General features: G+C 26.9%; 1 protein-coding gene across 1 annotated transcript; it reads right to left on the bottom strand.

Annotated features, from left to right (window-relative positions):
- Nucleotides 1-600: 600 nt before the first annotated feature.
- Nucleotides 601-13,849, bottom strand: LOC145832390 (slit homolog 1 protein-like). The gene is made up of 33 exons (XM_082939708.1): nucleotides 13,836-13,849; nucleotides 12,704-12,775; nucleotides 11,570-11,716; nucleotides 11,078-11,247; nucleotides 10,675-10,813; nucleotides 10,312-10,383; nucleotides 10,075-10,146; nucleotides 9,945-10,016; nucleotides 9,786-9,857; nucleotides 9,638-9,709; nucleotides 9,027-9,199; nucleotides 8,676-8,808; nucleotides 8,288-8,434; nucleotides 8,162-8,233; nucleotides 7,918-8,061; nucleotides 7,316-7,548; nucleotides 6,844-6,988; nucleotides 6,599-6,742; nucleotides 6,324-6,395; nucleotides 5,744-5,922; nucleotides 5,558-5,674; nucleotides 5,310-5,409; nucleotides 5,000-5,137; nucleotides 4,690-4,800; nucleotides 4,488-4,634; nucleotides 3,162-3,330; nucleotides 2,788-2,901; nucleotides 2,363-2,533; nucleotides 2,001-2,202; nucleotides 1,646-1,828; nucleotides 1,437-1,547; nucleotides 1,225-1,371; nucleotides 601-1,087 (listed from the first exon to the last, which is right to left on the bottom strand). Exons 1-33 carry the CDS (start codon nucleotides 13,847-13,849, stop codon nucleotides 765-767), a joined length of 4,377 nt encoding a protein of 1,458 aa, XP_082795834.1. The 3' UTR covers nucleotides 601-764.
- Between the last annotated feature and the right edge of the window lie 4,702 nt (nucleotides 13,850-18,551).

Here is an 18,551-nt window from a genome sequence, read left to right on the forward strand (position 1 = left end):
ACTTTAAAATTTATTTCGCTTTGGCCACGCAAATTAAAATCAGCTACTTATATTTACAAGTTGAAAATTAAATTGGATATGCATAAAATCGAAAAAGAAGTTTCGAAATGTTTTTTTTAAACAAATAGTTTTTTCTCTAACTTTTTTTTTGTATTACTAGGTAAATAATAAGTTTACTTATGAAATAAGTTTTTTTTTCAACAGCTGATAGATTTGCTTACAAAAAAATAACTAAATAGTGTATTAGTTTTGTATTTGTTTTTGTTTTTATCAGAAAAAAGGATTATAGTCAAAAATATTTTTTTTCTCTTTGTTTTTATTTAACGAACTCCAAATCTAAAGATTTTATAGTTGTAAGTTTTAAAACTAGTAATACGTTAAGAATAGTCATTTATAAAACTTAAGCTCCAACACGTTATAAAAGTAAATGTTTTTGCAGCTATATGTTTGATAAATAACGAAATTCGTTTAAATTTTTTAGCTTATGGCGTGTATATTTAGAGCTTAATAAATGACTGGATATTATTAGAAATATTTTTTGTAAACATATAAACTAAATAACAAAAGCCTAAAGTTAAACCTTTAGGACAAACAGATTAATTTGATACTATTAAATATAAAAAGCAATTAAGTACAAAAAAAAAGAGTGGCAGTTATCAAGTTGGCATCTTAAAACAACTTCAACAGTTTTTTTAACCTTCTTTTCAAACTCAGCTATTTCCTCCATTAAGCAAAGTAATTTTAACTACTTGAAAGTTAAATTGTCACATGACGCAGTTTTTGATGCACCCGCACCGCCGTGCCTTTTCAACTTTCCTCGAAATTGTAGTGTCATCCTCGCATTTCATCCTGATTCGCTTCTGCTGAATTTTTATCGGTCTACAGCAGGATCGGCTGTCGTTGAGCGCGGGTTTTATACCGAGGGCGTTGTTGTAGCTTCCAACAGAAGAAGCAAAACACTTTCCCACCGCACAGTTTAGGTTGACGAACTTTCGCAGGCTTGAGCACTTTATTGGTGGCTCACTTGTTCCATGCTTCGTAGATGTGTAGAAGATGCGTTCTTTTGTTCCTTTACACCTCTTTATTCCTTTGAAATGTACAAGTTTGTTAGAGAAAGACTAAATTTTTACATTTAAAACAATTTTCAACCAAGCAACAAAAATTATATACTTTTTGTTATTTTTTAAAAACTATATAATAAAACTTGAAAAGTAATAAACGTACTTATTTGGCACCGATCACCGGTGTACATAGTGGGGCACTTGCACTTGAAACCCTCATAAGTATTCACGCAAGTTCCTTTCTCACACACCTTTTCACCGCACAAATCACCCGTCTTAGTTTTTTTATTGCATGTTTTCCCATGATAACCTAGCAATTACATTTAATTTAAAGACTTAAAATTTTTTAAGCAATAAATCACAACAAAAATTTACCTGTATTACACTGACAGAAATACTTTTTGTTGACCGATGAAGCTTTACACTCCCCGTTAACACAATCGCCACATATTGTATTTTTGTTTTCTCTTTCATCACACAAAACTCCTTGAAAAACGTTTTTTATTTAACCAAGTTTTAAGTAAACACTGTTTTAAAGCGAGACGAAATAATCTTTAAAGTTTCTGAAAGATCATTATTATTACCTTTGAACCCGTCTGAGCAAATACACGAATCTGGGTAACCCCCAATTCCGATACAGCTTCCGTACACGCAATCAAGGGAGCATGACGTAGTTTTTATATCTGATAGTTTCCCCGCAATAACACCATTGTCGATTTTTTTATAATCAATAAGCTTGTCGTTCACCACAAAAGCTGACAAGTATCCTGGTTAAAAGAAATAAAACTATTTAGATTTTGCTACAAAAACAAAATGACAAGCGATACAACTGATATTTATTAAAAAAAAGTAGTAATAAAATCTGTAAAAGATTTAGTTGTCAAGCAATGTGATTCAAAGTAGTATTTATAAAATTATATGAAAAGTAAAAAAAAAAACCTTTAAAAGACGTAGTGTTACTGAAAAACCATTTCTCTTTGCCAATTGCCAGCAAATCAGAAGCAACTCCACCGACTTGGGTCAGAATCGGAAAGCTACCAATACTTCTGATGAACTGCAGAGAAAACCTAACGTCACGTGACACTGTTCTACCATCGTCTAAGCGAATCATTATCTCATTTTCTCTGATTACAATCTCCACCTAATGCAATTTAAATTAAAAAAAAGGTTTAAACAATCGTCTCTAAATACTTATGTTTTTTAATTAAAACTGTTAAAAACAAACAACTTAGTTTTTTAGTAAATTTCTTTTGTAAATTAAATTTTTACAAAAGGTTAAACTTAATTTTTTTTAATCTTACTTTATGAACTTCACCGTCATTGATAGGTGTAGGACTGTACAAAGTGGTCGCATCCTCACCTTCAAGCGACCTTATAACTCTCACGTGACCTGAAAACAATTCAACCGAAACGAAGTTGTAGTATTTGCTTTGTAATGGGTCAACTCCCCAGTAAAATAAGATTCCATTCGCCTGAAATTTAAAAAGCTGTCATTAACCTAAGAAACTTATAGTTTTTAAGTTTTATTGAAGTTTGTTGTTTAAAGTCGTTTACAAATGCTGCAAAATAAATTATAACTTTGAATCAAAGTAAATTAAATACTTTTTTTAATACTTTCCTAAAGTTTATTTAAGTTTTAAAATAGCTAGAACGTATTAACCAAAACTATGCATTACTTTTAAAACTGTTTTATTAATAATTTATTTAAATTTCAAACCATACTTACTTCATTTGTCGACAAGTAGAAAGTAACTGATTCAATAAAATTTGTTATTTTTCTATTCAACACACTGTCAAGATCGATATAACTTCCATTTTGTACAAAGCTGACACTTGTGATCTGTCAAAAACATTTATGACTACGTTTTGCTAGTATTATAAAAGTCATGATCATTTGTTTGACTTCTAGTAATAAATGTATATTTCAAGACATATGTAGTTGATTATGTAAAATAACAGTTTCAGATTTTAAAATATCAAATATGATTTCTATTTTTTTTACGTATAATATTCTTCGATGACCGCTTACAATGGTAAGCTATCAATCAAATAAAATGACTTTGTTTAACTTTTAACAAAACGCATGCTGATTAAACTTACAGATTCGCATTTAAATCCGCCGTATCCGTGCAAACACTGGCACTTGTACTCGGTTGATGAGTCATTCGTGGTGTGGCAGGTCGAGTTGTTTCCGCAGTCGTGGTTGCTGCAAGGATCGTCTTGCAGTATGTTCACTCGTTCACCGACATAATTTTCGCAAAACTCTCCTCTGTTTTAAGCTAGATTAACAAAAGTTAATAAAAAAAAATCGCACACTTAAAATATAAACATTAGGGACAAGTCATAAATTTATTAGATTTTTCTAAAATGTAGCGAGAAACGAGGTAGAGTATATAATTGTTAACCAGCTTTTAAAATCATAAAACAATTATTAAACCTACATATTTTGCAAACAGTTATTAAAAGAAAAACTTATTGAATTTTTCAAAAGCTAGTAACCCATTTTCTCTAGAATTTTAGAAAAGTAGATTAATAGCTCTAAAATATTCTAACTTTATTTTAAATATTTTGTAAATAAACAAAATGTCTCTATTTTTTTAACCGGCAACATAATTTAAGCATTTCACGATGTTATAACAGGCTGCATGATACTTTTAATGTATTGATTTTACGTCATAACTTTAGCATAAGTGCTTTCGAACTTATGAGGCTCTATAATTTTATTTGTGAATTTTAAGGTATTTATGAAAAAAAATATTAATTTTTTTAATATTTAAGTAATATACTTTAAAAATAAACAACAACAAAAGTACAAGTATTAAGAAAAAAGATTATGAATAATAAATTTTGATGCATAGTAAAAACAATTAAAAAATATTTTGAAATAGCTTTGTACAACAATGATATCAATTTAGCTGTGTAGTAAAAATTGCCTCCATGCTTTTTAAGCTAAAAACCAAAAGTTGCATAAAAAGTATGCTTTAAATGTTTTTTGCTTGCGTATAAATAAATTAAAGGATGTTTAGCTTGCATGGTTTTACACTTTTTTTGCTTAGAAACTTATTTCATTGTTTTGTTATAAACAACATTATAAACTAGAGACGTTAAATTTTTGTACAAAAATTATATTTCAGCTCGTATAAGGTTATTAAGTTTCGTGCATTTCATTTTAAGTTTGCATGTAAAAATAACGGTTTAAAATTAAAAATTGTAACTATTTCAAGTACAATACATAAATATTAAATAGTTGATATTACAAACAGTATGAATCTATTGTAACTGAAAAAACTAACTCTAGTTGCTATATTTACACTATATTGTTTAGCTAATAAAACTTTATATGTAACTAAGTTGGTGTTTTGAAAGTTTTGCTTTCGCCAAAGTAACAGTCAAAAACTGTCTCAACCAGTTTATTTGAAATTTAACCTGAAATTGTCGGTACATATGCATTTGTAACCGATATCTTGCCGATTGTCGACTTTACAAAGCGCGTCGTTCATGCATGAGTGATTTCGACAATCACGTCCAACTTCCGTGCAGTTTCGCCCAGTAAAGCCCGGTTCGCATTCACACCTGGAAAGTTGCGAGCTCAAGTTAAATATTACGCACTAATTTAACAACATCACACCTGTATGCTGACAAGTTGAGCTCATCAGTACTAATACAAGTAGCGTTGTTTTGGCAAGGTTGTATGTCGGAACATGCATCAACAACTTTCGTGTTACAATTATCTCCTGACCTAATAAAGATAGTTGTATGCTTTTAAAAATTTTTAGAAACATTTAAACCCTCTGCTGTACTAAGTACTTAGGAAGTGTAACCATTTAACTATATAAAAATTATATTTTTATCAATAATCCAAACAGCATTATAAAATTAAGTTTTATTCTTGGGCAAAAACAGCATTAACTTTTAATTTTTTATAAAGTAGTACTTACCATCCTGGTAAGCATCTGCAAGTAAATTCATTGATACCATCAATACATATTTGATTATTTCCAGGACATGAAAATTCGTTACAATCGTTTGTATTTGTTTCACACAGTTTGCCTTCAAAACCAGATGGGCAAGTACACCTAGAAGTTAATACAAAAATATACATTTTTTGTTGCTTATTATAATGAAAACAAAATTGAGACATTAACGCTACAAATTCGAAGTTTCAGCATAGTTGTTAGCTTATTGTACGTTTATCCAGGGTTTAGACACTTCAAATTCAAAACTTTGAAAAATAATTAAAAAACTTACTCATATACAATTTCATTTCTCGCATGGCAGGTTCCTTCGTTTTTACAGGGGTTTAAGATACAAGGATCAATAGGAACTTCGCAGTTTTTACCTTTAAAACCTTAAAAGTAAACAGCATGTTTATATTAGTTGTAACTAAATTATCACTAAAACTCAATTTTTATGTCAATATAGCTGTTTAACTCGTATTTTTGATGTGATTTGTTTACTTAGCTTTAACATATGTATATTTTTAACTTAACTCAAACCTGCTTTGCAGTTACATTTATACACTTCACTAGGGTGGGTGGTGCATGTAGAGCCATACAAACATGGGTTTAACAAACATGAATTACATTTTGCAGCTATTTCCATCGGTAATGGACCTTAAAATTTATAAATTTTAAGCACTAGTTACTTATAGTTTTAACAATTCATATAGTTTTAAAAGTTACAAAAAAACTTTTTACCATCACATCTGAACTTGTACGGCTCGATGACCACCATGAGCTGACTGGACATGGTTTCTGGTCCTGTACACCTGGCAATACCCGGGTCCACACCTGATGTTTGCATCCACGACACCAACCACTTGAGATTGCAATCACAATGCCAAGGGTTTTCTCCCAGCCCGCTGTGAAGCAAATTTGTAAGTATTAACATGTAATTTGATTTGTATAAAATTAAAATATTTTAATCTAAATATTTGTGTAAACACTATAATAATTTAGATATTGTAATACCAAAGAATAAAAACTAATTTGTATACTTACATTCATATTATAACTATCATATCCTTGGAGGATAAGTTATTTAGTAACTGCAAATAATATTTTACTTTTTAAGATATTAAACATACTCTTGGGAAATATTATTTTATTTTAGTATAAAAATGTTTCACTTTTTTTTTCTAGCGGTTTTTTTTATTTTAAGTTGAAGAATTTTCAAACACTTTAGATTTTTATCGTTTAAAGGTTAAAATTTTTATTTCATACTTCAGTACTTTTTAACTACTAGTTTATGAAAAACACTTACAGTCTTCTTATGGCTTGTAGATCTTTAAAGGAACCTTCAGTAATTGTTGAGAGTGAATTTGAGTGCAACGATCTAAATATTTTATAATTTTTTTCTTTAAAACAGTTTATAAATGTTTGTATTTATAAAAACAACCTTAGCAAAATTATTTTTAACATTTTGATAGTTTTATTTTTAAAAACATCTTAGAGCAACACGTACGAAAGTATTAAAAACAAGTTTAAAATATCAGTTTATTTCAAAACAATAAAATCTTAGCTATTAAATAAACTCACAATGTACGTAAGTTAAACAGTCCAAACAAGCCGTCCTTTTTTATGCATTTTATTTTGTTATAACCGAGCAATAAAGACTCCAAAGAAGTTAAATTAGCAAACTGCTTCGACTGAATTTCGTTGATTCTGTTTTCGCTCAAGTCGCTGAAAAAGTTCAAGTCATAATTACATTTTAATGAGTTCACTACGTATAACTAGTTTTAACAACGTTTCTTAAAGACTCTACAAATGTTTTTCAAACTAACATTCTCCTGAGTTTACTGAGACGGTTTATTTCTAACGGAATTTCTTTTAATCCGTTTCTTTCAAAGTAAAGCTCAGTTGTATCTACAGGTATTTGATCTACCGGTATGACGTCATAGTTCAATTTTGAACAACGTACTATGCTATCTAAAAGTAAGTAAGTTTGTGCGTTAAAATATTGTTTATATTTTTCGGTAGAAAGTAGCATTTAGACACCTAAGAATATAAATACTAAAGAGTATTTGAAATTTTAATAAAAATAAAGGAATGAATATTGAGAATTTGAACAGTTATTGAATCATTTTATAACGGAAGCAAACTGTTTATAATAAGAGTAAGTGTTGCTATATATACTCGAATTAGGTAAAATTAAGCCTTTTTTGTACTTAGATTTAAAACCTTTAGATTTGAACAGTAAAGTAGTACTTTTCTGTAGTTTAAGCTTATGTTACAAGAATGAACGTTTTAGCTTACTTTCGCAAGTACATTTCTCAGGGCATTTTCTTTTCGGTGTGCATTTAAAACTTTCTTGCGAGCTGCCAGCACACCTAAAGTCTTCTTGGTTGATGTCTGTCAGGGGCAGGTTTTTGTAGAAACTTGGACTGAAGCAACGGGGGTTTCCTGATGACAAGTGTAAGTTTTCTCTGAAGTAAGACTTGAGCCAACCCAAATTGCAGTTGCAATTAAGTCGATTTGAAAGAATGTTTCTTAAAAAAAATATAAGTATTTTAAAAATAAAAAAATTATAGTAAAATATAGTCTTTTTTAGTTGTCTAGAAAGATAAAAATTATTACTAACTAATTAAGAGTATTCAGAAAAATAACAACAGTATTAAAACTAATCACAACAAATATTTTTATTGTGTGATTTTTATCATTAACTGTTCAAAAGTTCAAGAATTTTCTGTTAACACTCAAGCTTTTGGACTTAAAAAAACATGTAAAAAACATATGTAAATGTTCAAAATTATTTTCTTTAATTATTACAAACATTGTTTAAAACTTTAATACTAAAACTATGTTTTTGCTCAATATACAATTTTTTCTTTTTTTTTTGATTGGTATAAAAATCTAACATAGTTTCAAGCTTTTCTAGTCTATCAAACGATCGAGCATCTATAGTAGAAATCAAATTAGAAAACAAATCAACATGTTTCAAATTTACCATTCCCTCAAATGAGTGAACACCAATACACTTTATTCTGTTGTTTCTAACTTGCCTGTTTGTTGTTAAATACATAATTTGTCATTGTAAACTTTATTTTTTTATTTTTATAACTTTTTTTACATCAATTTGTTTATGTATTAAAAGTTTCTTACAGTGATTGCAAGTTTTTCAGACCGATAAACATTTTTCCTTCAATATCTTCAAGTAAGTTGTTGTTCAGCCAACTGTTAAAATAAATAACTTTATTTATGTTCTACTTTTTTTTTCAAACTACCAACAGTTCTTTTAAGCTTTCTCCGCCTTTAAAAGCTCCAACTTCTATTTTGGATATTTTATTGTTGGAAAAGTCGACTCGTTTCAAAGATTTGTATTTATGAAATAAGCCGTCTTGCTTTAAAACTTGTATATCGTTTAACTGCAAATCCCTGTAAAAGTTTTGCTGATAAGTTTGTTTAGAAAAAAAGCTTAGAAATAAATGTAAATTTTAATAGAATAACTAAATACATTCAGTAAGTAAAAGTTTATTTTCACTTGAACGTTTTATGTAAAAATTTTATTGATAACTGGTAACAAAAAACTAAAATAAGATATAAAATCTTTAGTATTTTATCGTAAGCGTCATTAATCAAGCTACAGAAAATCAAATTAATATTAAAAATAACTTACAAGTAAGATACTTTTTCTGGCAGCTGTTTAGGCACATCATATACACCATTGCAAATTATTTTTGATGCTGAGCACTGGCAACCGTTAGGACAGTCATTTCGCATTTGGCAAGCGTCATAAGACGACGAAAAACCTGGTAAAGTTTTAAGATGAATATTACAAGCACACAAGTGTAAGCTTTACGTAGCTTTTACTATAACCAGTTTAAGAAATATCAAACTAAATATAATTTGAATTTTAAACGATTTTTGATTAATTGATAATTGGTCAAAAAAGTAATTAAATGTTTTTATATTTTTAAAGTAGTACATCATTCAGAATAATTTCAGTGTTACGCAATTATAAATTTACTTTTAGAGCACTTTTTGAAATATTTTTTTTTAATATTCGTTATTTCAACACCGTGAACTGAATTTGGTCCGTGACACGAAGCTTGTGATCTTTCAATATCTTTTCTTCGTTTTAAAAATTTTGATAGCCACTTGATTTTACAGTCGCATTCAATCGGGTTCTTTCCTAGATACCTGTTAACAAAACAGTACTATCTAACAGTTTTCTTTTTCATTATAATAAAAATTTTTATTTTAGATAAGTTAGAGTTTACACTAAAGTAAAGTTAAATTTGATTTTAAAAAACGCTTAACAATGAGTATGAACTTTTTTCACACAAAAAGTACAAAGTTAAAAAAATTTTGACTTCAGAATTATTTTATGTTTAGTACATAATATTTTACAGCAAGTAAGAAAATAAAATTGAAATTATTTTCAAACGTAGCTTGTGATTTTATTGTAAATTTAGAATCGAGTTAAAAATTATGTTCAGTTCATGTGCGAACTGAAAATAAAACATGCAAAATAGACAGTTTTTACTTAATAAAAAACTACATAAAAAATTTCAACTTGCGCTTTTTGATGAAAAACTTTAAACATGTTTTAAAAATTAAAAATACGGTTAAACTCACAGATATTCTAAGTTTTTCAGCGGGCGTAATGTACCTTCTGTTAAAGTTGAAAGCTGATTGTTGTACAAGTTACTGTGAGAAAAAGATATTATCGAAATACATCATTATCTCATTAAGTTAGTTCATGGTTATTAAAATAAGAACTCACAGTGTTGTCAAGTTTTTCAATCCGTAAAAGGTTTCTTGCTTTAGACAGCTTATTCTGTTGTCTTGTAGAAACCTAATTGAAATTTAAGTTAGAATTTATAAGTTAATGACTTGAGAATAAAAATAATTAAGAACAGTGTTGGCTGAAACATTAACTTACAGTTGTTCAAGACTTTTTAGATTGTTTAGTGCAAACGCTGGTATTACTTTTATCTTGTTTTCTTGCAGATATCTATAAATAATGACATTTTTATTATTCTGAAGAAACTAGTAGCAAAACAGTAACTTACAATGTTTTAAGATCAGAAAGTCCCTCAAATGAGTTTTCATCAATTTTCGTTATTTGATTGCTGATCAAACTTCTTGAAAATAAAAAGTTATAATCAGTTTAAAGTGCTACTGCTACTATTGTGTTTGAGCTACTAACAAAAACGGTAATATTAACAAAAATAAGTTAAAATGTATGATTTAAATAGTCGTCAATTTTTTCACCTCATAACATAATATAATTTTAAATAGCAACTAACAGATGTCTAAGTTTTGTGAAGCCAGCAAAAGCGAATGCAGGAATCAAGTTTATTGAGTTTTGAGTTAGTCTCCTGCGCATATATATAACTTTTATTTTATTAACAGTCAATAATGAACTAAGTAAAGATATCATACTCTATCAAAAAGCATAGTTTGTTACTAGTTCTATAATTAGAATATAACTAAAGTGTACATAAGTTTGAAAACAGGTAGATACAAACTTTAGTTTATACACTTTTGTTAGCTAGTCTAAACTAATTAAAAAAAAATTTATTTTATTAAACGTTATTGAAACTAAAAGACATTTTTTCAAGTTTTATGTGTTTATTGAAAGAAAAGTATTAGGTAGTAAGAAATCTTACAAAATTTCAATGTTTCTCGGAAGAACTTTAGGTATTGATGTGAGTTTTGCGCGAGTGCAGTCGACAAGACCATCATACTTGCAATCGCAACCTTGCGGGCAAGCATGTAACTCGCATGTTGGTCTAGAAAGCTCATCTCCTGTCGTTGAAAAAGCTTTAAAACTCTTAAAATAACTTCATATTAGATAAAAGTCATTGAACTTAATTTACATTTAAACACATATACTGCTTTATATAAAATTAAAATTTTTTATTTTGAAAATCACTTAGACGTCTGTATTATACTTGAAACATTTATTTTCATCGGTTTTTATAAAATAAAAAGAGGTGTACTCATAAATACTTCATCCAAAACTTTAAAATAACTAAATACCTGTTATACAATTATTATATCAAAACTTACGTTTGCAGTGAAACTTTCTTTTTTCAAGTTTCTTCATGTGTTGACCTCTCAGTCTGTACGGCTCGTGGCAAGTGGCCAGTACGGCAAGACCCTCCACTTTGGAGTTCTGCAAATAATCGTTCAGCCATCGCATGTGACAATTGCATTTCCATCGGTTTGAATGCAGACGACTGTTTTGAAGTACAAAAAGAATTAAGTTTAAGGTAGTTGAAAACTAAAAGTTAGGAACGTTTTATTAAACAGCTTTTTTTAAAATCAACTTTCTTAAATAACTTATACTAAAACAGATTTGATTTATTATAGTAAAAATTAAAAATACTACTTCTTACCTTTACAAACGACAGGTATTTTTTTATTTTTAATATTTATATTACATGAATGATATATTTGAAGTTGGTTTTGGGTATTTTTTAGTAGTTTACACTTAATTGGTTGTTTGAAAACTTAGCTTAATGTTGCGCTTCAAAAAACAAACAGCTAACATAAACTAACAATCTCACTAAGTTGGGGATTCTTTCACCAAACACTTCTTGTTGCAACGAGGTCATCTCATTCTCGCTCAACGTCAGCGTTTGCAGTTTCTCGAGCTTACTGAAAGTCTTGTCCTTAACACACGTGATCAGGTTGTTTCCAAGATTTCTGTTAATATAAAAAATATGTTCAAATTTTCTAAAAACTGAAATTATGTCATATTTTTTTAAACCAATGAAATATCACTTATTTTTGAAATAAACGTTTTAAATAGTCTTGGGCGCGTTACCTTAAAACTTTGTGTGTGGTTTGTTTTTTGAAACTGATAGTTAGTTTCGTTCGTAGTTTAAGTCAACACACTCACAAATCCGATTAAAATACGAAAAAGCTTTGATACAGTTTTACCTGCCCTTTTTGTTTACTATTGTCTCAGTTTACACCGTTAAGTCTTTCATAAAAGAGTAAACATTATTTTGGCTTATTTGTGTTTAAGAGACAATTCGAAGTCACTTTATCAAAATCAATCAATTTTTGGTTTTATTTTTGCATTAACTTGTTTACAATAGCTAGCCGACTAATGATACGTTTAAATCTTGTAGTCTAAAACTAGTTAGAACTTAAGAAAATGTAAAAAATATGCAAATGATAGTTTACAAATGTGACTTCGCTTTTATAATCAGTTGCTATTCACAAAGTATTTTGTAGCAAAACTATTCAATGACTATTAACAAAAAAGTTTTCATTGTAAAAACAGTTTTTAGATATTTTTAATTAATCTCTACACACACTTCAAGATGAAAATATTTTAAATGAACTAAATAGTTTAATTATGATAATACATTTCTACTGAAATTTTTTTATTTAACTTTAAATTTCTTCAAAATGAAAATTTTTTTTAATGTTTTTTTTATGTTAAGTAGCTAACAAAACTTTGAAATTTGTTGTTAATCCTAAAATAAAAAGCGTATACTAACTTGATTAACTTAAGTTTTACTGGTTAAGCTCGTGTACTTATTTGAAGAATCAAGTAGCAAAATTTATGAAACAACATAGGTATAAAAAAAATTCAGAACACTTTCGTTTACTAAAATTTACAAGCTAGTTAAGAAAAAGAAGATTACTAACGACTAATAATAACAACAAGTTTTTACTTACAAACTAATCAGGTTTTTTAAATCGTCGAAAGAGTGTTGGTGTATCTCATCTATACGGTTGTTTTCCAAATTTCTATAAAAATATAGTTTTGCTCTAAAAGATATAAATAGTTAATTTAATTATATTTACATGGTTATCAATTATTTGCATATTGTTAAGTACTAACTTCATTAATCTATTTAGTGATTTTGTTAAATTGTTTATTTTAAACCAAAAAAAAAAGAAAAATGTTCAAAAAATTAAAATATAAAACTTCAGCCTTGATAAACAATTTGAATCTACCTTTTTATGTCCATAGGTAAATTTTAGTAGTGTAATGTATCTGATACTTTAAAAAGTATTAGATAAATAAATTGCTAGTTTTTTTGATACTTTAGTTAGAAACCAAATAGTAGTTAGGTTAAGCATAGGTTAAAGCTTTGTAGACTATTGTTGTAACTAACAACAATCTTAACAACTGAGTATCAAAAAAGAACACAAATCTTTCACAGATAACAAAAACATTTTAAGTTCAATATGCATAATATAAAGTTATAAAACTTGCGTACAGCTGTTTCAAATTTAAAAGCTTTTGAAAATCTTCAGCTTTCACTTTTTTGATGTTGTTGTTTTGAAGCAACCTAAAAACAATAGTACATTGGTAAAACATAAACATATTGTAAAAAAGTCTTTTCTTTCTTTATAGTTTAGAAACTGATTCAGCGTTTTCACTCTAGCTTAGTCCAAGTAAAACTTTTTTAATATAAACTTTAAATGACTTAAAATCAAGTTAAGCATAAAATCACTTTAATACAGCGTGACGGTTTTAATTTGCTAAACAATAACGTCAAGCCATGTACGAGGTATAGAAATACCAAGTTTTCTTTGTGAAAACGAAAAATATACTAAAACAGGAAATAATTTTTAATGCAACATACGGTAGGCGTAAAATTTTCAAAATATTACTCTATTTCTACTTTTTTAGTCTCAGCTTTCTTCATAACGACGAAAAAACATAATCAGTAAAGTTGATAAGTTAAAAAAAAAACTAAAAGCTTTTACAAAAAATATCAAACTAACAGTGATTGTGTGTTCAAAGGTATAAATTTAGGTACTTCAGATAGTCCCACTCCGCTGCAATCTACTAATGTACCTTCGCAATGACATTTTTGTGGGCAGGATACAGCAATCAGTACTCGACTTAGAAGGATGGATATTATTAAGATTGTTTTGAAGCTCATTAAATTATTTTCCAGGTGTAAAATTTTAAAAACCTTTGCTAAAGTATTTTGTTTTGACAACAATCTTACGTTTAAAATCATGTTTGAACTAGTTATTACAAACTAAAAGCTAATTTACTCTAAAACTAAACTTTGTTTCAAAAGGTTAATAAATTAATAACTTTAAAAGCATATGTTTAATAAAACTTAGTAAAACTTGCTATAGTTAGCGTAGTCTAACTAGTAGATCGCATTTTCTAAAACTCATTGAAAAACTAAATAGTTAAAAAACCTTTTTTTACAAACTCGCTCTCTCGCAAAAAAAAAAGACTAAAAGTAAATTCTGTGAGAGAACGTTGATATCGATATTTATCTCATCAACTTTTAAATATCATTTAGTAACTAAAATTCAAAAATAATAATAGCAGGTGTGAACCGAAATTAGGCTATGCAAAGCTAATAAAATCTTTTTAGCTTGACTTCAATAAACTTAATAAAAAAACATTTGTACAGTGTTGTAAAACATCTTACACGAGATGCTACTAGATAAGTGATGTATTTTTAGTCAAGTCTCGCTATCACTCTTGTACTTAATTTGACTGATAAAATCTTATGTAGAACTTGTTTATTGATAAGAAAAAAAACTCTGTCACGACATGTATAGAGTCGTGTGAACCGATTTTAATGGGTCTGAACTGCTTTCTTTTAAAAATGTTACAAGTATAATCTCTTTTAGCTAATGCTTAATATAAAAAATATATTAGTTGTCTTATACATATTTTAATTTAAACAACATTAAGTCATTTTAATCATAAGTGAGTTTTTAAACTGATTGTATTCAAGAATATTACAATTTCTTTTATTTAATAAAAAGTTTGTTTAAAATAACGTTCAAAAAATATGTTTTAAGTTAACGATTTTTATATACTATGCATTTCAAAACTTAAAATATTGGTTTAAATATTACAAATAAACGCGAACATAAACTTAAAACTGAAATTAGTTAAAATTAGGGATTTCACAACTATGATGTTAATAAAATAAAATCAAACCACTCTACTCTTATTATTTTTATGTGAATACGATATATTCGTAACATTATGTTATTGTAATTATGCAAATAACTATACTGTAGTTAAACATATGCATATTTATTAACAAAATAATAGTCATGTATCCTTTATAAAAGTTAATATAATATCGTTATTAAATATTTTTATCATTTTCCTTGATATTTAAAAACATTAAGTGTTTTTAAACCTAGCAAAGTAAGCATATAACTAGCCTCTCATAAAACGAGACTGTTATAGTTAATAATCTTTTTTTAGAGAGTTGAATTATAAAAAAAATTAAGAAAACTATCATCTTGAAAATGAAAAATAATAATAAAGAAACAATCAATGTTTAAAAAAGACTGAAGATGAACTAATTAATTAATTTTTTATAAATTTTTTTTATGTGGTAAAAATATGGTAAAACTATTTTTGGTTAGTTAAGTAAAATGCTAGACATAATTTTCAATATATTTCTTAAACGTAAAGTATGTTTGCTTAAACCTTGTCACTTCTTAGATCGACTGATGTGATACTTTAAGCAGCATTTTTAACGGTAACAAATTGTAAACAAGTTTTACAGACTCTTATAAAAACATTTATATGAAAGAAGCCTGTGTTTATTAAATTCAAAAGTACTAATAGAAGTTAATAGAACTTTATGAAATATTCACTTACAATATAAAATAGGTGTATAACACATTTGAAGCATCATTTAAAATTTTTTTTTATTTCTTGCTTGTCTTGTTTTTAAATAGACGTTTTGTATACTGAAATATATATAATACAACACATTGTTTAAAATAAAATCGCCCTTAAAATGTTTAGTTTTGTGTAACTTTTGCTAGAAACAGTAATTCTATATAAGTTTCTGTAAAACAAATGCCATTAAAACTTGGCATAAAAAACTTTTTAATCAATAGCTATACTTTGTTAAACGACCAAAAAAAACGCTCAAAATATCGGGTCGTAGGACCTGGGGCACAAAGAACCTTTAAAAGGAATAACATAAAAACAATTATGACTTTTGTAAGAAATATAAGCTTATCTAGAGTCTTAAAATTTGACTATTTTACTTAAATAAATGCTTCTTATTATAAAAACAAAAGTTAATATGTTTTGGAATTTTTTTACAACAGAATTAAAAACATTTTTTTTGTTATTTTCTCACATCACAGTAAAATACTTTCATTAAAAATTGCTTACCAACGTATATAAACAAAGCTTTTGTGAAGATTTATCGTAAAGTTGTTTAAATTACGCAGTGTAAAATAAGTATAGAAATATGTCAATGACGTAGATGTGTAATAACACAAAAATTTTCTACAATAAAAAAATTATCCTTTAAACTTTAAGGCACCTACTTCCGATTTAGATATAGTAAGAGAAAAAAGTAAAAAACAAGATTTAAGTTCTTACGGGTTTTATTAGCAGACTTTTTTCAATTTAGAATTATATTAAATTTTTTGTTTATTGCTACAAAAGGTTTATTCCTAAAAATTACATAAAAGTTACAAATAATGACCATGAGATATATTAAGAAATTATTATGATCGAAGATCTGTTTATATTCCTTAATCTAAACAAGCATCAATTAAGCATTTGTTTTATTTCACTGTCAAGTTACTTATTTCTAATTTTAAAATGTTGACTTGGTTTTACTATTTTTATATTACTGATATCTAAAATAAATTGAGTATGTTTATAAAAACATAATTGAAATATTTTATTTTGAAAGCAAAATTTACAGATAAATATCTAGTTTTTGAATTTTTATTAAACTTATAAAATATAATTCTTATATAACATTTAAATAAAAACTTAATTAGACTATTTTAGTCTGAACAAAATGAAACCGTAAAAACAAATAAAGTAATTTAGTTTCATTACACGATGCTTGGTACTATAATCCTACTTAGTAGACCAAAGTAAGAACTTTAAATTCAAAAATTAGTGAAAAATACTTTATAAAATTTAATTTTACTGCAAATATTGTAGATTTTAGAAGGCAGATTACAATATTAACTCATACTAAAGAGTATATGTACAACTTTGTAATCATATTTATCCATTAATCTAATTTAGATTGTATAGTTTTTTATCTTCAGAACATTTATTTACTTAAATTATAGCTATCATATTCTTAAAAATTAATAGCATTTTCTCAATAAAATAACTAAACTTTTTAAAATAGCATTTATTATATAGTATTGGACCTCACAAATTATTACTATATCAAACAAAAACTTCTTTTCTGTATCATAACTTGTATTAAAATATTTTAAAATACTTACTTGATCAAAAATTTTAAAACCAGATTCTAAGAATAACTTTAAATTTTGAATATTTGTACATTTGTCTTAAAAATAATTGAACAAAAGTTAAAGTAAAATTTTGATATATACAGTATAGTTATCTTTGAAAAGTTAGAAGCTTATATCAGATTACAAAATGAGTAACATAAAACAATCAAGAAAATTAAATCCAAGTGCTACTACTGAATAAAAGTCTATATCACCTTTCGTTGTTAATATTTTTTCCTAATTAATTTTTATCAAAAACAAAAACTAGGAATAGATTTTTTTGTTACAATAAAACCCACAGTTAAAATTTTATTCAAGGTTTTGAATATGATGAATTTTAAACAAGTTATTAAATTACAATGTTTAAAAGTTTTATTAGACTTTACTTATTAAAACCAAAATCCAAAAAATTTTTTAAGGTTGTTCTATTATTCGAATACACTTTTTTTTTTAAACCTTGAAGCTAATAAGTTCTGTTTATCATAAATTAAAATAAAGAAAGTAAAACTGAGATTTAAATATGAAACAAAGTTTTACAAATACTTTTTGACTAAATATGAGAAATATTTTCAACCAAAATAGTGCCTTAAAACTCCTTGATTTTAATAAGTCAAGACTATTGTTCTTTTTTGTTAATTGTTTTAATTATCTTGATTAAAGTACTTCTGAAATTTTTGTTAAACAATATAATTTGTCGATAAGAATTCATTGTTTTAGTAAAGTTTAAAAATAAACTTGACAGCATCAGTCTTTGCTTTACTGTGATTATGAATTGGTTAGTTTTGTTTTCGAATTTATTATTATTAAAAAATAGTCTACGTTGAAATAGTTTAGTGCAGTGGTATTCAAGGTGTACACTGTACACTGGTGCACACGAAATTTTTTTTGGGGTACATGAAGACTTTAGGGTGCACGAAACTAATTTAGGAGTGCAGGAAATTTTTAGGGTGTATAAAAGAGATAAAGTTTATTTTATATGTTTATTTTAACGATAAGTTCAACATTAATTTAAATACAGCCCTGATGATTTATTTTGAATTTACTGTATTAGCTATTCTGCTAATTGACCATTTTAGTATTCTGAAGGCTGAAATTAATTTAATTGAACAATTTTTCTCTGGAATATGCAAACCAGCTGTTATCAAACTAAAAAAACAGTGAATTCTTTTAAAAGTGTTCAAAACAATGGTGAGATGAGGACCTTCCAATAATCAGCTACAAACTAAAGGGGAACCACAAAACCTATAGGATATCTAAAATATTAGTTAGTTTTCTCGACTAATTATTGTTGTAA

The sequence above is a fragment of the Thalia democratica genome, chromosome 3, assembly GCF_965202585.1.
Source record: "Thalia democratica chromosome 3, ktThaDemo2.hap1.1, whole genome shotgun sequence".
Taxonomy (NCBI): Eukaryota; Metazoa; Chordata; class Thaliacea; order Salpida; family Salpidae; genus Thalia; species Thalia democratica.

Excerpts from the sequence above, each read along its gene's own strand:
- LOC145832390 (XM_082939708.1), bottom strand. Across the intron at positions 10,814-11,077 it reads AAGAAAGTTTCACTGCAAAC|GAGATGAGCTTTCTAGACCA; the intron begins GTAAGTTTTGAT and ends TTTCAACGACAG. Across the intron at positions 5,410-5,557 it reads TAAATGTAACTGCAAAGCAG|GTTTTAAAGGTAAAAACTGC; the intron begins GTTTGAGTTAAG and ends TTTACTTTTAAG.